The sequence below is a fragment of the Microcebus murinus genome, chromosome 5 (assembly GCF_040939455.1).
Source record: "Microcebus murinus isolate Inina chromosome 5, M.murinus_Inina_mat1.0, whole genome shotgun sequence".
Taxonomy (NCBI): domain Eukaryota; kingdom Metazoa; phylum Chordata; class Mammalia; order Primates; family Cheirogaleidae; genus Microcebus; species Microcebus murinus.
Genome location: NC_134108.1, coordinates 80,801,935 through 80,824,549, shown reverse-complemented (window position 1 = coordinate 80,824,549; position 22,615 = coordinate 80,801,935). Strand labels below are relative to the sequence as shown.

Below are 22,615 nucleotides of genomic sequence, written 5' to 3'. Positions count from 1 at the left end.
GTAGCATTACTAACAATAGCCAAGATGTAAAATCAAGTGTAAGTAGCCATCAACAGATGAATGGATTAAGAACATGGGGTACATATACACAATAGGATACTATTCAGCCTTAAAAAAAAGAAGACAGAAATCCTATAACGTGACAACATGGAAAACCTTGAGGACAACATGTTAAATAAAATGAGCCAGGCTTAGAAAGACAAATATTGCATGATCTCACTTACATAAGGAATCTAAAAAAGTTAAACTCATAGAAACAGAGATTAAAATGGTTGTAACAGTCTGTATGGGGGAGTGGGAGGAATTGGGAAGATGTTGGTCAAAGGACACAAAATTTCACTTACGCAGGATGAATAAATTTAAGAAATCTATTTTACATGATGGTGATTATAGTTAATAAAAATATACTGTATACTTAAAAATTGCCAAAAGAGTAGATTTTAAGTGTTCTCATCACATACAAAAAATAAGTATGTGAGGTTGTACATATATTAATTAGCTTGATTTAACCATTCCACAGTATATACATATATTAAAATATGTTGTATACTATATGTAATTTTTGTCAATTAAAAAATTAAAAAGAAAAAAGAAACTTAACCTCTATATCTCACACTATTCATAAAAATTAACTCAAAATTGGATCATGAACCTAAACACAAAAGCTAAAGTTTATGAGTTTTATAAACTTGTAGAAAAAAATAGAAAAAATTATAGGAGAAAATCTTTGAGGTATTAGGGTAGGCAAAAATTCCTTAGACAGGACATAAATATGAACCCTAATAAAATCTATAAATTAGGCTTCACTAAAATTAAAATTTTCTACTCTTCAAAAGATACTATTAGGAACAATTTTAAAATAAGCCATAGGCTGGGAGAAAATATTCCAATACATATATCTGATGAAACACTAGTATTCAGAATACATAGAACTCTACAGCTCAATAAAAAGACAACCCAACTTTAAAAATGGACAAAAGATATGAACAGACATTTCATCAGAAATATATGAATGACCAATCATCACATGCGTACATGCTCTATATCATCGGTCATTATAGAAATGGAAATCAAAACTATAGTAAGATATGACTACCCACTAGAATGGCTAAATTAAAAAACAATACCAAGAGTTGATAAAGATATGGAGTAACTGGGACTCCTACACATTATTGGGAGTAAAAAAAGGTACAACTACATTGGAAAAAAATTCGGTAGTTTCCTATAAAATTTAAAAAAAAAAATACTTACCTTATGACCCAGCAATTCTATCCCTGTTGAGCCAAGAGAAATGAAAGCATATATCCACACAAAAACTTGTATAAACTTGTAAAAGCTTCATAACAGCTTTATTCATAACAGTCATAAGCTGGAAACCACCCAAATGTTCATCACTTGTAAATTAATTGATGAACAAATAAAATATACATACAATGGATTACAACTCAGCAACAAAAAGTAATGAATGGCTGATATCCATAACATGGATGAATCTCAGAAACATAATGCTGAGTGAAGGAAGCCAGAGAAAAGGCTACATATTAATACAGTCAGTCAGGACCCTTTTAATAAAAAACTTTGGCTCTCTGAAAAAAAAAAAAAGGCTACATATTGTATTATCCCACTTATATGAAATTCTAGAACAGGTAAACTAATCTATAACGATAAAAAGCAGGTCAGAGGGTGTAAGTTGTAAGGACTGACTGCCAATAGTCACAGGGGACAGTTACCAGTTAGTTATGAGGATGTGTGGATTTGCTAACATGTGGCAAACTCTGCACTTAAAACGAGTACATTTTACTTTAAATCAAAGGTTGATCTAAAATATAAACAAAATAAGTAGGTGGTTTCAACTCATAATTGAAGGGCCTAGAAAAATTAACACCCCAGTAGCAATAAAACACCTAACACAGAGATCTTGGTTTGTAAATACTATTCTCCACTAAAATGAGCCAGGGCCACTTGGAGAAGGGGTTGACTTCAGGTCTGGCACAGGGCTGGGGAACTGAAAGTACCAGATAAGCCGAACATATCTTCTGGCAAAAAAGCAAAGAAGTTGTAAGAGATAAACAAGGACAAGTTCAGTAAAGACAGAAGCTGGTCTGAAGGGTTCCTGGCCAATCTGTGAACAATCTGAACATCGAAAAGAAAGACATGATGTATTAAAACACACTGGGAGAAAAGCTGATCCACAAGTTTATGGTTAAAGGGTGTGTGTGTGTGTGTGTGTGTGTGTGTGTGTGTGTGTAGCTGTTCTTGGGTAAAAATTGTGGGAAAACAAAATATTCTGTCTCAAAGTATCACCCCATGGGTTATTTATTAATTCCTGGCAGAAAATATGCCTTTGCAATAAAAGATTTGGTGGTTACCTCCTTGACCAAGTGGTCAAGCTTGGCATCACCATATCTAAGACGACCTGACAATATGTGCTGCCTCCCTGGGTGCAGGAGCAGAGAGACAGTATCACCTATGTGGTGTGCTTGCCAAAAAGGTTTGGCCTAAATACAGTTATGAGGAAACAAATGACTGCTGGGAGATGAAACAGAAAAACAGGATTTGTGTGTGTTTGTGTGTGTGTGTGAACTTATAGACAAGTGTGAACTTATCTGTGTGTGAACTTATCATAGACAAACCTCTGAACTATTTAAATTTCTATTTTCCTCAAGGTTTCTAGGAAAGTGGCAACTGTTGCAGAAAAGAATCCCAGACTAACAGTATAATCATTGTGTGTTGCAGTACAGCTATTGGCATGATATCTGGGAAGAACAAAAGAAAAGAGCTACTGCTTTGGAGATCCTCCCAATCCACATGAACCTGTCCTCTCTCCTGCCATCAATGTTAAAATACATTCCTTCTAGAAAAGTCAAATGAACTTCCTCTATTCCACTGCCATTTGTAATGGGTCTGTATACTTTAGTAAAATTTGATGTTTATTGAAACTATGAATTAAGTAATTGCCAATGACTATGTTAATCTTCATTTGGATACCAACATGGAAAACTTTATACAAAATTAAATTATACTTAGGTTTCCAGGAAACTTCTACACATTAGCACATCTAACATATTCCAATACTCTGAGCTGTTACCCCTTTTAAAAATGGATTCTTTGCTACAGATTCCCCAAAATGTTTCAAAGGTCCCAAGTTCTGCAATGGCAGAGAACGTGCTGCTGGCTTCTGAGGCTGTAGGTCCAACATGTAACAGAAGTGTTTGTCCAAATGTATATAGTTCATTTGGTGTGAGATCTGGGGCTCTTAGCAACATTGGATGGCTGGTCTCCTTAAGTCCTTAGCCTTTTCATGTAATAGACAAACTCAGATACAAAGAAACTAATCTGCATCTCAAAAAAGTTATACATTAACACCATTGATTGAAAGCATAATCCTGCCTTTCCTTCTTAAAAGGAAAATCAATATGGCTTCAGAATATGTCTTTGGGTGCTATGTGTTTGCGTGCACATAGAGGGAAAAGGGCTGGGGGGCATGTATTGGATTGTTCAACTCCTTTTCATCACTACATAAGAGGTGGCCAAGTTCACTATAGGAATAGTTGCCTTGGCCACAATCTATTTTCCCAAATAAGTGCTGACCCAAAGACCTCTGCTCTAGTTTGCTTAGTATTATGATCATGTGAGGAAATTCAAATTGCTTCATTTGTGTTTCTTAATTTCTCCATATAAAAACCAACTACCTACCTCCTATTCTTCTCAGGGAGAACAGGAGGAAAAGAGGTCTCTAAAGCACACATTCTTAAAAGATGCTGTTTATTAATCATCTAGTTTCAGCATTAGGTGTAATAATCTGGGACATTAAAGAAATCACACCTCCCTATCTCCTACCACCATGACCACCTCCCCCGACATGCACAGCATTCTCTTAAAGCAAATTTTGAGAAAAGCACACACTTATACTGTACTTTTCACGTGCAAGGAGATATGACTTCTCTTCCCACAGAAATGAAATATAATATTCTTTGCCATCTTATTCTTAACCCCATTCCCTACTCCATTTAAAATCCTCCCACTTCTGGGTTTCTTTCTCAGAATTTAATTAACATCTAATATTGCTCCAAAAACGATTTAAGCCAATTTACACAGACACATAGACAAAAGAAAATTGAACAGTGGTGACTACATAAATCAATAGTTTTCCTAAACACAAACAGATATAACAGAAAACAGCAATACAATAGCAAGAGCAAATATGCAATGCTAGGCATAAACTTGCTGACAATAGTGCAGGAACCACATGAAGAAAATCACAAACTTTACTATGAAACCTAAATGATGTTAAGGAGCATAGGAACTGGCTGTGGCAGACACTGCCGGTTGCCTACTCAACATGTTCTCTCCCCTCTTCCTATCGGCTGAGCCTGTCTGGGTCAGATGGTGGCCAGCCCTTTCCCCACATGACTGAGGAGAGGGTGACCCTCTCTCAATGCCAGGGTTAAATCATGCCTTGTCAGTGATCAGTGTGGGTGTTGGCAGGCCTGGCCATCAGAGCAAGTGCGCTGGGCTGCTTCTAGGAAAGGTTCCCTCATTCTTCTCGATGGTCCCTTTCTGCCTCAGCCCACGGCCATGTCCAGTTGTGATGGCTGGAAGTACAGCATCCACCCTGCAACCAGGGGGAACACCGGCCTGAGGACAAAGCTGACATTCTGAGGATAGCAGGGTGGAGACAGATGGAGAGACTCCAGGACCTTGGTGACACCACTGAGTCAGTAAGTCAGCCAACCTTAAAACCTGCTCTATATCTGGACTTCCTGCTAATGGAAATGTGGCTCTTTGTTTATCACAACTTTTCCTCTTCCTAAGCTCACAGGAAGACTCTATTTCTCAGCATCCTTTGCAGTTAGCATTGGGTCATATGACAGATGACTGATGTGCAAGCAGTGACGCATGGGCAGAAGTTATATAAGTCAATTCCCATCCTGGTGCTTAAAAACAATGTATGCCATCCACCAGTCCTCTTCCCTTGCGAGGGTGACATTACAAGCCATGTGTTGCAGACAGTGCAGTGACAAGATGGAAACACTGGGATATCTGAGTCACTAACTTTTCCCCAGAGAGTCGCCAAACCCCAGCAAACTGTGTTGAATCAAGCAATGACTTTTTACTGTACTGAGCTTCTCACAAGTCAGAGTTTGCCTGCTGCAGCAGCCAATGTTAATTATTCTGCTAATATAGTGAGATAATGCGTGTGCTTATTGTTTAAGCTAATTCCAGTTGGGGTTTTGTAGTTTGTAGCCAAAGGTTTCCTGTGTGTCACACCTGCCATTTTGTTAGACCAAAAGTCTCAGCAATATACAGAATTTCTGCATTGATGACCAAAGTGAAGCTTGCTGACAATAGCTCCCTGGAATGTAGCTATTCCAGGATGTTGGTTTGGTGCAGGGCCATAAACGCTTTAACTACTGTATGGGGGAAAGTGTGGCATGATTTTATGTAAATTAACCTAAGGCATCTGACAAAGATGAATGCTTAAATGGAAGAGGGTCAGGGCACTGGGGACATTGTCCCCAGGGAGTTTGTCCTAGGAGCTACAGGTATTGATCATTTCTGTGTATGGTTCACAATTACTGGGACCTGATTCCCAACAAAGTGGAAGCTTTCCAATTTGGTAGTCTTTGACTAAATAGGCTCTTGGAATAGCAGGAGTGAGGTTTAATTTTTTCCACCAATTAATAAAGCATTAGAGTGCTATGGTGTTGAAAATACGAAAGTACCTTGTGGCAAATTCTAATTTCCCAAACAAATAGAGCATTTATGAGAATTCCAATTTGAAAAAAAATGTTTCACAGTTAGAAGCAGCAGACTGGAGGTGTACACAGCAATATAAATAAATATTAAAAACATGGTATAGCATGAAAAAAAGAAAAAATCTATTCTGTGATGCCATTTATGCACATTTGAAATACTGCACATAAAGCACTATACATTTCGCAAGGACACACACAAATAAAATAAGGCACTGCATACAAGTTAAAACAGATGCCTGAGAATAAGGATAGAAGGGAATAAACAACAGGAGAAGAAACTTGCATAGAATGATACTGATAACAGGTTAGAACTGGGGAGTATGATGAACTCTATCTCTATACTTGAAATATAATAGAGAGAAAAAAATTTCTCAGGTTCTCCTGGTAGAAAATATACTCAAAATATGTGACAAATGAATAAAAGAAGAACACAGAGGGAACCCTTGAAGGTTATAGAAGTAATTAAACACTCCCAGAAAATATTCTGAAAGATGGAGCTCTTTCAAATTTGATAGAACCTTTCATGGAACAATAAATAGACCTATTTGTAGCTTCAGTAAAAGATTATTTTACAAAGTTATAACCAATCATCACTTAGGCCCAAAGTAAAGATATAGGTAGATTTTGAAAGGAAATCTAATTCAATTCTCTCTTTCACAGACACACAATGCTGAGGCTGTTTGCTCAGCACCAGATCACAGCAGGGTTTATTTAAACAAAGCTTTGTTTACAGACTATTACCCCCTTAATTCGGAGAAGAGTGTCAGAAAATCAAAGGGGATAAAGAAATAAAAACCAACTATATACTATTTACAACAGACACACTTTAAGTATAAGAACATAGATAGTATAAAAGTAAAAAGATCAGAAATAATATAACACACAATCAAATGAGCATATGAAAGCTATGTGGCTTCATTAATATCAAAGTAGCTTTTAAGACAAAGAGATTACCACAGATAATAAGGGACAGTTCATAATGATAAAAGGCTCAATTCATCAAGGAAAAATAAACAAATCTAAATGTGTATGTACCAAATAACATAGCTTCAAAATACATGAAGTAAAAAAAAGAAAAATAGAGCTAAATAAGAAAAAGTACAGTCATAGTCAGAAAATTTGCCAGTTTGTATGTGATAAAGCAAGCAGACTAAATATCAGCAGGGATATAGAATATTTGAGCAACACTCAACCTAACTGATATATATAGATCACTATATCCAACAACTGCAGAATAAACATTCTTTTAAGTATACATGGAACATGAACCAATTATCAACCACATGCTGGATTATTATACAGCAAACCTCAATAAATTTAAATTGAGTAAAACTGGATTACATTTTCAAACCATATAGAATTAAACTAGAAATCAAAACCAGAGATAATAAGAAAAACCCTAAGTATTTACAAATTAAGGAGCACACTGTGAATTATTTAGTAAAATGACAGAAAAAAAATGTATGAATGACATACCAATACAAATTAGAAAATATTTTAAAGTGAACAATATGAAAATACAGCATTAGAATGTGTGGGGTGCCACAGAAACAGTGTTTAAAGTGTATAACTTTAAGCATAATGTATATTAGAAAAGAAGAAAGGTAGAAAAATCAAACATCTAAGTTTTTATCTCAAGAAACTTAAAGAGGCAAATTAAACCAAAAATAAAGAAAGGAAATAAAAGAAAAAAAAATCGATGAATTAGAGACAGACAATAGAAAGAGAAATGTTAAATAGACAGAAACAGACCTAGAGAAAAAGCAAAGTACAAAGTCAGATCTGTGAATCTGACTTTCAGCATTCAAATCTGAGCTCCACCATTGTGGAGCTCTGTGGCATCAAGCAAGTTATTATGACCAGTTCCACATAGATAAATGATTATAGCAACATCATAGTGCCATCTCACAGGATTATTTTAAATAAAAAAAGTAACGAGTTAAAACATATAAAGCACTATGGTTCTGGTACATAAGTGCCACATAAGTGTCTTCTGTCATCACTGTTATTAACAGCAGCAGCAGCAGCATCAACACAGGCTGCTCAGCAGCAGAAATTCTCCAACCTTGATTTAGACCAACCTTGATTTAAAAAGTCCTCAAACTTTTTAAACAGAGGGGCCAGTTCGCTGTCCCTCAGAGCGTTGGAGGGCCATTGGAAAGTGCGGTGCACATTCCACACATGCGCACTGTGGGCCCGGGAGGAGTTGGCTGCTAAGCAGGACAGGCAGCGTTGGCAAAAACACCAGGCGGGCCAGAAAAATGTCCTCAGTGGGCTGCATGTGGCCTACGGGCTGTAGTTTGAGGACCCCTGATTTAGACATTGGGGCCCGTTACCAGGAAATCAGTGAAAACCCTTTTCTTAGGCTTAAGAAACCTATCTTTCCAGGAAAAACTGTACCAAGTAATTTCTAAAGGCACAGGTCTGAATAACAGCTGTCCTTCTTTATATGTGTCAGAATTTAGAAGTTTAATCTTTGATTAAATTCTTGTTTGCTTAATTCTTGTTCATGTTCATCTGCAGGGCTGATTCATGTTTGGGATCAGCCCTGCAGATGAACATGAAGAATCAAGTCATTTAAAACCATGCTTAGAAACATCTCATAAGTACACAATTCAGAAAACCCTAAGTTATTTTATTTCGGGATTTGAAAAGGACTTGAATAGACATTTCTCCAAAGACACACAAATGGCCAAAAAGCATGAAAAGATGCTCAATATCACTAATCATTAGTGCAAGTAGGGAAATGCAAATCAAAACCACAACGGGATACCACTTCATACTTTTCATAATGGGATTTCACTTTACTTCACATTTTTTGGATGGCTATTATAAAAAAAAAACAAAAAAAAACAGACAATAACAAGTGTTGGCTACAGTGTGGAGAAATTTTAATACTTGTGCTCTGTTGATGGAAATGTAAAGTGGTATGGCCGCTGTATGGCAGTTCTTCAAAAAATTAGTCACAGAGTTACTATATGATCTAGCTGCAATTCCACTTCTGTGTATATATCCAAAAGAACTGAAAGCAGGTACTTTAACAGATATGTATGTGCACACTAATATTCATACCAGAATTATTCACAATAGGTAAAATGTAAAAGCAACCCAAGTATCCATCAATGGATGAATGGGTAAGCAAAACGTGGAATATACATATAATGGAATATTATTCTGCATCAAAAAGGAATGAAATTCTGATACATGCTGTACTGTGGATGAACCTTGAAGACATTATGTCTATAATGTCTTTCACCTATGAAGACATAGGTGAAATAGACCAGAAAAAAAAAAAAGAAAAAATGTTGTATAATTCCACTAATATGAGGTACCTAGAATAGTCCAATTTGTAGAGATGAAAAGTAAATTAGAGGTTATCAGGTTAAATGCATAATGGTAAATGTATATTTTATCACATTGGAGATTACCAGGGTAAATGTATATTTTACCACAATAAAGAAAAACAAACAGGAATACTCAATTTTTGTTTCTGCCCTTCCTCATGTTTAGGGAAAAGAGACATAACAAGAAATGGAACAGGCATGCACTTTTAAATCTCACTGGCTTTACAAATAACACCTATATTTTAACCTACAGAACACTCAACTGATTTTCAGAGGAACAGCCAGGGTTGCTATAAAACCCCAAATCACTGCCCACATAAACTACAAGCACCCAACCTCTTAAAACTTTTTGGTTTTTAATCCTAAAACAAAGGGGAAAAGCAAGACCAGAAAAGGTAAAAACCACAAAAACATGTCTCATCAGTATACACAGCAAGAAGCAAAGGTAATAGGCAAAGTGTTAAATATATTCAAGAAACATGAAGAAAATTAAAAGAACTTTTCATTAAAAAATTGAAAATAAGTTAGGGCATGAGCCTCAAACACTAGAACTTTCCAGCAAAGCAAGGCTGCAGCTCCCCCAGTAGAAAAGCCTTCCCTAGGACGTCGCTAGCACTCGTGCCAGTGTGAACAGATGTAGCTGAAGAACTTATCAAAGTTATAAAAATATCCCCAAACTGTCACTTGACCTTTAAAAAGGATACTGGCATTTTCATCTTGCAATGCCAAGTTTATTTAGATGATAAACAACACATCCACATATGGATCATCCTTACATTCTAATTCCCACTGGCCAACTGAGCAGCACCTTGGGGGCCACAAAACATGATGGGATTAGAGCAGCTACAGTAGCTAGGTGGCTTTGTGACATCTTGCCTTCTGTAGCCTCTCCACAGCTCCTGTGGTCACAGACTTCTAAGATGTCCAAATGGATAGGGACGTTACCCTATTTACTCCCTTCACACATCTATCACCTCATTGAATTATCACATCCACCCTGTGCATTATTGCCAAGCTCCAAGAGGAAGCTGAATATTAGGGCTTTTCCTTATTTGTAAAACAGACCACGAAAATTAAACAGCAACGCAGGCACACGTCTAAATGCTGAGGCTGGGACCTATTACACAATAAAAAAAATAAAAAAAACATCTGTCAGTTTCCCTGAGGGCGTGGGGGTGGGGGCCTTTGGCTCGGCTAGGCTTGGAGACCGTATCTTCTGGTTCCCTGTGTGTGCTCTTTCTACCAAGACATCAGTTTTTAGACTGGAGGTGCACAGTCCCTGAATGTACACGAAGACTTACCGTGGAATACATGGACACAGATGGCTTTAAGGGAATAAATTCTCAAACCCTCAGCCTCCCTACATACACCAAAAGGTTTCCTAAAACTGATCTGTTTGGAAAAGGGCAGGTTCTGTCCTCTGCCCCCACCTTCTCCCACTGCACAGGAGGGTCTATTTCTCACCCATCCTGAACTGTATTAAATGCACCATCCTACCTGGTAAAACCTCCAGGGCCATAAACAAAGATAGTTAGAAATATTACTGTCTTTATTAAGAATGTCAATGTCTCTAATGAATGGGTAATAAATCGTTTGGGAGGCCAGAGGTTTCTAATTATTTGCATTCAACAAAATTGAAGGGGACCTAGAGTCATCAACAGATCATTAAAATAGCATTTGCTGAAATATTGCCATATGATTTTTGTCTTAAAGCATGAGAATTAAAAAAATAGAGGAACAATGCTGTAGGGAAATGCTTTTCATCTTATTTACTTCTTTATGTAAATGAAGTTGGCCTAACAGGAACATAATTTATACTAAATCCTATGTTTTTCTAGCAATTTACAATATTCAATGGATACAGAATATATAATCAACCACATAAAAATGCTCCATCCATGTGAGTAAGATATCAATTTCCAATAAATGTAGCATTTATGCTTAATTGCTAATTACACAAGTCTAACATTTATGTTGTTTTGATTAACTGTTTACCGATACTAATGGTAATGTTAAGTCAATCCTAAAGAGTTTTTAAGACAGAGGCTGATAGGATTTTTAAAAGATTTTAACTTCTATCTGTATTCGTAATTTTTGTCATTGCAGATATGTCTGATAAGGAGGATCAATAAATGACCCTGAACCTCAAAATATTATTCGAGGATAAAATCCTGAGGGGAAATGGAAACAGAAAAAGGGGCAATATAAAATTTCCAAATGTTATCGAAAAATCTATTAATGAATGTATCAAACTGTTATAGTATTTATGGAATCTACTGGATATATTTAAGTTTCATTTACAAATGCCAACATTTATAATACACTATACATCACAGGCTTTGCAATTATTTAAAATGATTTTGAAAATTTAGATGTCAATTTGAAAACATCCCAGAGAGTATATGTATACTTTTACAAAATTCTTTTAGGAATTATGTGAACAGAAAATATCGAGGACCACTGCATAGGACCCCTAAATCTGACCACAATTCTTGCCAGGAACAGACCTGGAGGGTGTGTGAAGAAAGAACAAGGGGGGCAGCCTCTGCGTTCACAGGTAAGGGGACAGCCAGGAGGACCTGTGGGCAGGCAAACACACACATTCTCCAACTGCTACACTGTCCTCACTATGGCAGAAAATAAACTTTAGAATGTTTTTATTTATGAAAATCTAAGCAGTGTTTGAGAAAAGAGAAACAAGCTTATTGGGGCTTCCTACTAGGCCCCGGTGGGCTGAAGACCAGCTAGGGGCCTGGTGTCCCCAGGTGAGGCTGTGAGGGGGATGGGCCTAAGGCAAGGCTGGCCTGGGATCCTCTCTGCCTCCTGCAATAGGTGCTGGACAGAAGAATATTCCTAACCTTGCCAGCCCAGGAAATGACCCTTAAAAAAATATATATCAAACTATTGCTTCTAATCATGTGCTTTATAAATCTCTTTTATTCCTCCCTATTAAGCTGCCCTCTCCTTTGTAACATACTATTTCTTTGATTCATTCATTAATGCCAGCAATAATCAATCTATCATGTACTAAGTATGCCCTAGGTCCAGGCTAGGTCCTGGGGCTATATGGTAATTAAAAACCACACCCAGGACCTGCAGGAAGTTTAGCATCCTGATCTGAGCTACATGCAAGCTAACTTCCTTGCTTTTACATAATTATTAGTCAGCCACAGGCCTCAGAACCCACAGGAGAACACCCTTTACTTCCTCTCCACCTCAAATGTCCTTTAGATGCATTTTATCTCACATCTCATTCCCAGGACTCTTTGTAGACAAGCCCTATTTAACTCTTTTCTCTCCGATCACTCTAGTAGCACCCAATGGTGTAATTAAGATACCCAATTTATATAGTTCCACTTGGGTACAAACTAATTTGGGAAAGTCAAGTACTTCTACCTCCTCCTCGCCCCAGGCCTCTGGAAACATCACCCAGATGTCAGGAGCAGAGCATTTAGAAGAACTTAACAAACTGAGACAGAGCAGTTATCTGGTATATCCTCAATTGGGGCAGTCTCCCACAGCACAAAGAACAAGGTGAAAATAACTAATACTTATAGTTCAGTACTATTGGCAATCACAGGAGGCAGGCAACCCTTCTCAATTAACGCAACCACTACATGGTGAAGCTGCATTTGAACAAGGGGCTGTTACGGCTGTTTGAGCTCCCCACCAGCGCCCAGCCTTTCACATGGGTGAAGAGGCGTAATATTCAACTGGCTCACAACTACCTGGACGCACCTCCCCGCAATGGCTACTGATGGGGGTGCCTTGCTACATACATAAATATTCATGACCCTCCCTCCCCCTCCTCTCTCCTTTTAGCATGAAAGCTCTTAGAATCAGAGTAGGGGCCACATTTATCTTTAAGTTACTATTTAATAGACTCAATATAATCTTAGACATACAACACAGACTTCAAAACTGTGATCTGAATGACAACCTCTGTACAAAGACTCCTTGCTGGGATTAACTTCCTTTTGTAACAAATTCCTTCAGCTTCTAAGCATCTGATAATTCATTCATTCAACAAATAGCATTTACTACAAGCTAGGCACTGCTCTGGACAGTAGAGATACAGCAGTAAATAAAAGAAAATTATTACCCTTGTATTCTAGTGAAAGAAACAAATAAATGAAATACATATATAGGTACTATATTATTTCACGTGATGTTAGGTGCTATAAAGAATCCGCAAAAGCCTACATTACCACTTCCTTGGTACGACTAGATGGACCAGTACTTATCTATAATTTTTCCATCAATTTACTCCCCACCTTATCCAAGGTCTGTTGAACAAATTAGAGGTCAGATATTTGCCTAATGGATATTCTGTAAACCAGGTGCAATCAATCAATCCAAAAGCACGGTCCTCACACTGCTATGTACACTTTCAAATTCACAGGTTAACGTAAGGACATGACAGTATCCAGGAAGAATGGGCATGACTTAGATACCACTTCCAAATGCAGAGGAATTGATGACGTTTTTTATTTTTATAGGACAGGTTTGGGGAGATTCGAAAGCTTCTCTCAAAGATAAGAATCACACCCAGGAGTTGAAAATGGGGCTGCCTACTTCTCCATCTCATCATCTCATCATCTTGGCCTCCTGCTGTCAAGAGCATCTTTCAGGTCTCTGAATGTTCCCCGCATCCTATTTTCCCAGGTTCACAAGTATGGCTCCCTCTCCCTGGAGAGCTCTTTCCTCCCTGCTGCATCACCCATGAGGGCCTGTTGTCCTTTACTGCCAGCTCAGATGTCACTTCCTCTGCTGCTACTCCTACAACTACTCCAGCAGGTGCCTCGGCTTTACATTCCCAGGCACCTGCATTGCTGTCAACACGCAGTGATCATAGTGTGCATCTTTAGTCCAAACAGCAGTCTGCAAGGACTGGGATGCTCTCTGTCCACAGCTGTAATCCCCTCTGCTTTAATTAAGCACAGTGCCTGACACATAATTGGCACTCAAAATTTGTTAAGTAATAGGGAAGGCATACTGACGCATTACATTCAAATAACTTTTGCACGTGGTAATGTTGGAGTTCAGGTAGGTAGAAGGAATCTTGCAGAGTAATACACTATGACTGCTAAGACATAATTTTTTTTTAGGTAACTGAAATCTCAGTTAATGGAGAATGGTCAGCAGTTAGCACACTCAGCTTTCATGAGACAGGTGAAGGTGGAATTTATAAATACATACAGTTCAAGCTGAAGGAACAACAGTCTTGAATTCAGCATGTAACATGCATACTGTTTAAAGTTCTCTTCCCACAGATGGAGGAGATTGATTTTGAGAACTACTGAGTTTTAGTTACGTTTAGAACAAAGACCAAATAATCTGACTTATGCTAGAGAACGTGACTGCCCTCCTTAGCACAGACATCTCCAAGTTGTTTAGCACACTGGAAGACTCGACCAATGACGTATTTTTGTTTCTAATCCAAGGAAATCCCTAATCCCAGAAGAAGTCAAATGAGAAAATTAACACACCTCCTACCAACAAGTGGGCAGTCAAGTGAATCTGGCAGTGTAGGCCGCGGGCACAGGGAGCACACTAGCGTGGGGAACAAAGGTTCCTCAGAGCAAATCTCTGTGCTCCCAAGGGGAGCTGTCTCAGCCACATTAACTTCAACTCCAATTGGCTCAGGCCCTCAGCTCCTCTCCTGTGTCCTAATAGTAAACCCCTAAGTCAGGCGTCCTCAAACTACAGCCCGCAGGCTACATATGGGTATTTTTGCCCATTTGTTTTTTTTACTTCAAAATAAGATATGTGCAGCGTGCATAGGAATTTGTTCATAGTTTTTTTTTAAACTATAGTCCGGTCCTCCAACGGTCTGAGGGACAGTTGAACTGGCCCCCTGTTTAAAAAGTTTGAGGACCCCTGCTAAGCCCACTTGAAACAATTCCATATTTTCTCCCATTCCCATTCTACCCTGAAAATTATTCTTCCATTCAATTCTGTCTGCCCTGACAAGACACATGCCTATGAAACAAAGTTGCTGATGTATGTGTGTGTGTGTGTGTATATATATATATATATATATATATATATATATATCTCAACTGAGGAAAAAATTGTAATATCTTATCTTGCAGAAACTATCAATTTTTTTTCACAAGACTACATAGTTTAAAATAATATGTAAGACTACAGTTTGTATACTAATGTGGCAGTTTTTCCCTACCCTGAAAAACCAATCTAATATCAAATGGTCTATATAAATTAGCGATGGTGAAGGAGGAGAAAAAAATTTTCATAAGACCAAATGGTATCAGGAGAAAAAAAGGTAGGGGTGGGATTGGGGAGATGTTTGGCCAAAGGATACACAATTTCAGGAAGAATAAGTTCAGATCAGTTGTACGTGTATAATTGTACAACAATATGTAACTATAATGCAGTTATAGTTATTAACAAAGTATTGTATACTTGAAAATTGCTGAAAGTAGATTTTCTTTTCTTTTTTTTTTTTTTTTTTGAGAGAGTCTCGCTTTGTTGCCCAGGCTAGAGTGAGTGCCATGGCGTCAGCCTAGCTCACAGCAACCTCAATCTCCTGGGCTCAAGCGATCCTCCTGCCTCAGCCTCCCGAGTAGCTGGGACTACAGGCATGCGCCACCATGCCCGGCTAATCTTTTTTCTATATATATCAGTTGCCAATTAATTTCTTTCTATTTATGATAGAGACGGGGTCTTGCTCTTGCTCAGGCTGGTTTTGAACTCCTGACCTTGAGCAATCCGCCTGCCTTGGTCTCCCAGAGTGCTAGGATTACAGGAGTGAGCCACCGTGCCTGGCCTGACAGTAGATATTCAATGCTCTCCACACAGAAAATGATAACTATGTGAGGTAATGGATTGGTTAATTATCTTAAGTCATTCCACAATGTATACCTATATCCAGATCTTGTTCTACAAAACAAATACATACAATATAGTCAAGAAGAAAGACCTGAGTTCAAGTATGCCAGAAGATAGCAAAAATAACAGAGGACTCCTATTTATAAAATGCTTGTCTTATTATAATGACATATTTCCATCTGATTGCACATGTTCAATGAGATGAGCTTCAGGATAGTAAATAGTGCAGGCTCCAGAACCAGAGTCCTTGGGTTCAAAATCCTGTCTCTGCCACATAATGCCTACATGACCTTTTCCAGTTAATTCTTGGTACTTCTTTTAGAAATGGAGATACTGATTATGTTAATCAATCAGAGGTAAACAAGTATATTACAGTCAGGTTGTACTTGTTTAAGTCCCCTGTACTCACCAAAGGACTATGTTCATATCTAAATATCAGCATTAGTATGGGGGGGGGTGGGAAGAGACAGTATTAGTACCTAGCTCAGCAAGTGTCATAGGATTAAATAAGGTAATACATGTAAAACTCTAAGGGTGGTTCCTTGTCTATAGTAAATGCTCAATTGATGTCAACTATATTTTGCTTGTATCCATGGTAAAGGTATTTTTAACATTTAAAATTGTATACAAAAATTACCAGGCACGAACAATGAATTATCTTAGTTTTATTTCTATGAATTGGAGATCTATTCTAAACCTTCCTTCCTACCTACCTATTAATAGATTGACACAATTTTATTTGTGTTTTGGTGTGAGAATTTAAGAACCATGTGAAACCTAAATTTCATGCTTCAACTGCACTGTGAATTAAATATACAATAATGCATTAACTTATACAGAATGAACAAATATCCCATCAGCATCCAAAAGGTTTGAATAACCATGCCACTGCACTCCAGCCTGGGCGACAAAGACCTTGTCTCAAAAAAAAAAGGTTCCAATAGACATATCTAAACATTACTGAATTCTGTACCAAACACACACACACACACACACACACACACACACACACACACACGCATACACACAATACCACCTGAAAGACTTAATAAGACTGTTGACTTTCGTTCTTCTATTTTGCTTTTACAGCATGCCTTAAAAGCAATTACTATTCCATTACTGTTCACACAAGAGAAAATTTACCAGCTTGTAATTTAGAGGCAAGTGGAGTAGACAGAAGAAAATGGAGCCACCCGCTATAGTTTCTAAGAAGCAGACAACAGCTAAATGTTTAAAAGACACAACATTCATTACACTGAACAATAATCCAAACATGTTTTCATGTCTATTCATGAGAGAGAATAATCAGTGAAAACTAGGTTGAAGAAGAAAGAATGATGGAAAAAGACAAAAGGAAGAGGCAGAAGGAAGAATGTCTTTTAAACCCAAATTGTTACTTCTGGCTGATTAAAATATCAAAATCCAAGTGGTTTCCAAAGAAAATTCTGTCAAAAATGAACCATAAATCAAGTACTGTACACCCAGGGAGAGTAAGGATAATCTATAGATTTAACATTTATAGCCTAAGAAAATTGGCTGTAGTTTCATATACATATTTTTATGAAATTCTTGCATTTTATCATACCTATGGCATGACTATTAATATGACTTCAGATGGGGAGAAACAAAAGGCAAGGGGCACATTTCAGGTAAAATCATCTTTTTATGAACCTTGTAGGTTTCTTCACTTTAAAAAGATAAATTACCTTACACAAAGTAAATGTATCAAGCATAAAAATGGGTAAATCTTGTATCTCTATTCAGGAAACATATACAGAATTACTATTTAGGGAGAAAAGTATCAAACATTGTGAACTTGAATATCCTTTGGATTATGGCTCCAACAAGCAGCATGTAAAGGGGAAGCACACAAATGCTTTAGAAAAAGGAACAAGACACAATTAACCCTCAACTCCTCCACCTGCCAAGTATACCAATAGCTTAACAGCACCCAACAAAACATCCAAACAAGGACTCTCTCTAGTTCATCGCTTTCCAGAAACATCTTCATGATGCAGCCTCATTCACTGACTCCTTTCATGAGCCCCTTAAGTGTCTCAGAGACAGTCTGTCTTCCAGCTTTACCTCATTAAATTTAACATTTCTGAAGGTTTTTTTTTTCTTACTGGGAAAGTGCTATTTTTCAACCTTTCAATTCAATTGATTTCCAAAGGTGAAACCAACTTCACCTGAAAAGCATCTGCTTTAAAGTAAAGAAAGCTTTGAAGGTTTTCTAGCAAAGAACAGAAATGTGATCAATAGTGTCATTGGAAAATATGACTAGATATAAAGTCACATTTATCTGTAGTTGTGGCTTTTATTAAAGCAGCTTAAATCCTTTGCAAATAAGCTTTCCCAGAGAGTTAGATCGATAAGGTGCACATGCAGGCAGGATTACCTGTGATCCATAGTGAGAAATCCCATCAATGCCACAGGAAGAACAGGAGGAGTAGTTAAGGTACTTGCAACTTGAAAAAACCCTGCCACCTCCTTCTGCAATGGACAGCACCATTTTCTGTGGCTAAAACTCACACTGAGCTTCATTTGCAAATGGATTTGGCTGTTAAGGTAGGATTGTTCAATGCAAATATTTTTTTTCTGGGCAGCACAGCTCAGTTGAAAAGAGAGGCTGAAAATTAGTTAGCTGTATGGGAGGGAAAAAAAGCACCATTCCAGTTACTAGGGAGGAATAATTGAACACAGATTGCCTGTTGCGTCTTTAATTTAATTTTGAGACCTTTCATCCTTTACTTTCCTTCATTTGCAGCCAATACTTAGTGAGCTAATTTGTACCTGGTTCATTTTCCTCCTTTTATCTTATCTTCTTTAACATCAACCATGGAAATTAGAAGCATTATGAATAAAAGATGAAGGCTGACTTGGGACATTCTTTCCTTAAGTACTGTGAATTACTTAAAAACTAATTTGTGTGTGTGCACAATACAGAGGGCTGAGATATATGCCTCAGCCCGACAGCATCCCTGGGCAATATCTTCCCTTTTCCCCACAGAGCTACAGCTTTTAAATGTCTTGCCTGGTCCTTCCAGGGAACAATGTCTAGACTATAAGCTACATGGATTTATTAATCCAAGGATGGGTATATGATAAACTATCTCGTTAATAAGCTAAGGGTTTATTAAAAAATTTCAAGTTCTGGAAAAATGTACAAGTCTAAGAATTTACAAATTCCACTAATCCAATGGGTTCACTGGTGCTTGCCATGCAAGGAAAAGAATTAGCTGTGATAAGGAAAACTGAATATATATATATGGCGAACAGAGGCCTCATCTATCCCAAAAATGCGGTGGTGGTGGCAGAGAAAGGTACTAGTCTTAAAATTACTGTTTGGGAGAAATGTTCAGGGACTAGAAGACCAATTCTAAGTATGCCATGCCTATTATGCTTAAAACAACAACAACAATCCCCCCCCCCCACACACACATTTTGTTGTATATTTTATATATGTGACACCACTCCATAAAAAATAGTTACATATACTCTTATTTTAAGATAAACATAATTTGATTATTTTATTACTTCCAATTGTACAAAATTTTAGTGTCGTGAAAGTTGTTTATGTTTTCCTTTATAATTTCCTTTTGACAATACCATTTTCCCCCCTTACCTTCTTTATTTTCTTTCCCCCACCTCTCACCCATGCCCCATAATCCAATGAAAAAACTACTGGCTTTTTTCTCTTGTTGCCTAATATCCCCCACCAACAAGCCCTCCTTTCAGCTGGGAGGCATCAAAGGAAGGCTGTGTCCTGAAGCGTTTCACTGCCTGTGTGTGCCAACTCTTCCAGCCATCTAACATCTCACACCAACAGGACAGAATCTGGGAATAAACCGAATCATTCTCCCTTCACTATCTAACCTCCTACAAGGTTCATTAACAGCAACGCCCACTATTTTACTTAAACAAGACCATGCCTTTTCACCGATAAGGCAACTTCTAAGTTGTAGAAGGGGGAAAAATACTTTGGGGTTTAAAATTATGGTGCATTGTTGCTTGTCTGAGAAGCTATTATAAAAAAAAAAATTATGGTGCATTAAAATGTAAAGTCTTTGCTTCAGAATGCAAGTCACTTCTTTTTGGGGAAAGAGTACCGTAGCAGGATCAAAATAAAAACCCAATTAAAAAAAATCAGATGGTATGTCTAATCTTGGTTATAGACCATATTATACAATGCCAAGCTCATGTATTTCTCTGGAGAAATATGGAAAGAAAGCCCTCTGCAGTGAAAGGAGGAGAAGAAATGGTGAAGAGCAATTACTACTCTTTTTATTCATGAAGGGGAGGATAAATGGAAATGAAGGTAGCAATTACCTTTAAGAAGTGGATTTTTAAAAGCCACACAGAAAAATTAAACTGGAAGAGTACAGAATAGCTTTGAGCTGAGGTCGAGATTAGGATTAAAGTGTGGAGGGCAGTTAGAGTACTTGATTACTTAGACACACAGATTATTTTACCAGTTCAGTGTCCAGCTCATGCATAGTGTTTTTTCAGATGTCCAGTTTACTTGAGAGAAGGGACATTGCATTTTTCTCTTCAGAGGCAGAATATCAAGACGTTTCAGGTGAAGGAAGGCAACAGTCTCGCAGGACATCAAAGAAATCAAGATTGCATTTAAGCTATAATTGTGAACAGGGAAGAAGAAACTACAAAACCACGCAAATCTGTCTCATTGGCAGACTGCACACACACACTGTAAAACACCAGCCTCAAGAAAGAACACCTGTTCTAACACTGCCTGTTGGCTGTGCGCGCGCGGGCGGGGGACTTTCCAAGGGACCCATGGGCCATCTCAGCAGCAGGTGGCCGGGCTGCACTCCAGACCTCAGACAGCAGCAAAACACAGTGGCCCCGGGCAAGTGCGGCCTGGCTAACTCTTCAAAAAGAGGCCTCAGAGAAAGTTTGGGAAAAGGGACTGGTCAGACCAGATGGTACCTCGGGCTGCAAAAAGACATAACCGCAGGGCAGAACAATCTCATTTGACAGAAAGGGTTTACCTGAGGGGTAGGGGGCGCGTGCGTGGGAAAGGTAACCTTCAGGGTTGGAAAGGACTATTGTGAGGTGCGGGGTAGAGAGGAAGGGAGGACCCCACATAGAAGTCAATGTTTTCACTAACAACCATTTTCGTGCCAGGGGACTGTACTAGAAGTAACTTGTCTCTAGGCTAACCATCTCCACCTTCCTCCCTGTTTGGGTCTAGACTCAGAATCACAGCTCTGTGCACTGTAAGGGCCTCAGAGGACACCAAGCCTATCCCCCTACCGTGCAGGGTCCCTCTCGGATCTCTCGCAGCCTGCCTCACAGACAGCGTCTCCAGGTCCGGGCTGCAGCTTCAGGCCAGCCAGAACCCGGTCCCTAGAAATCATGCCCGCGCCTAACACCTGTGCGTTTCCTTTGGCCCAATCTGGAGACAGAGAGCCTTAAAGCAGACCCTTTGAGCCACAGTGGCACTCTCACACCCCCCCCTCCACCCCCGTGGCTAGAGGAGGCTGCGGACTGCCTGCGAGGAGCAGCTCCACTGGGTGTCCCGAATGCGCGCACCGAGAACTGAGAACTCAAAAGTGCAGGAGCAGCGCACGGGGGAGTGTTGCGGCTGCCCGGCCCGGCCCGGAGTCCCCTCCGGCCCTCTCCCCCTCTCCCCCAGTGGGGCTGGCCGGCCGCTACCTCCTGGAAGAGCTCCAGACTGTAGGTGTTGTCGTCGTCCGCGAAGAACAGCACGCCGGGCTGCGCGCGCTGGTGCTGGTGCCTCTGGCGCAGCCAGGCGAGGCCGGCGTTGCGCTGCTCGGTGGCGCGCGGCAGCCCGGGCCGCTTGTAGCGCCGCGGCGTGGGCACGTGCAGGTGCGTGCTGGGCAGCCCGGCCCGCGCCAGGAAGCGGCTCACCAGCTCGCTGCGCGCCGCCGCGTCCTCCACCAGGATCCAGTGCAGCTGCGCCACCTGGCGGAACGTGTTGGCCAGGCGGGTCAGCTCAGCTTTCTGCACCGGCCGGCTGTAGGTGGGCGTGATGGCATAGATGGTGGGCAGCTGCGGCTGCGGCTGCGGCTGCTGCCGGGACTCGTTGCGCTTTTCTGCCCCACGCACCGGGCCGCCCCTGCGGAGCGGGAGTCGTGGGCCCCCGCGGCCCACTGCATAGGGAGAGAAGTAGGGGCGCGGGGTGAGCGGGGCCGCGGGCCTGCGCGTGTCCACGTCGAGCATGATGATGACGATTAGGATCCAGGGCAGTAGGATGAAAAAGCGGCTGACCAGCACGGACTTCATGGTGCGCGCTTCGCGGCCTCTCAGATACCCCAGAGGGGGACGAGCCAAGGGACCCCAGCGCGCAGCCTGGACGGCAGCGGTGCCGGCACTCAGGAAGCCGCAGCTGGTGCTCTGTCCATGGGGCCAGGGGTGCTGCGGGGACCACGAGCCGCCGGGCTCACCACGCGGGCGTCCGGGGCTCACCACCCGGGCGTGGGGGATCCACGCAGGTTCGGGGGAAGCTAGGGCTGCAGGGCGGGCAGGCAGGGGCTGCCCCCCACTCCGGGTGAGCTGGCGGGAAGCAGGACTCGTCCAGCCGCGCGCTGCTGGCCCAGGAGTTGTGCCGAGAGCAGGGAAGGCGGCGGTCCCCACCGCGCTCTTTCCGAAGAGTGGGAGCCGGGAACCGGCGCC

General features: G+C 40.0%; 1 protein-coding gene across 1 annotated transcript in view; it reads right to left on the bottom strand.

Annotated features, from left to right (window-relative positions):
• Window positions 1-22,243, bottom strand: part of B3GAT2 (beta-1,3-glucuronyltransferase 2) — a 57,327-nt gene extending 35,084 nt beyond the window's left edge. Inside the window, exon 1 of the mRNA XM_012750298.3 lies at window positions 21,635-22,243. Within this exon, the coding sequence (XP_012605752.1) occupies window positions 21,635-22,225 (591 nt within the window). The 5' untranslated portion in view covers window positions 22,226-22,243. The remainder of the gene's footprint in view (window positions 1-21,634) is intronic.
• Window positions 22,244-22,615: the final 372 nt, after the last annotated feature.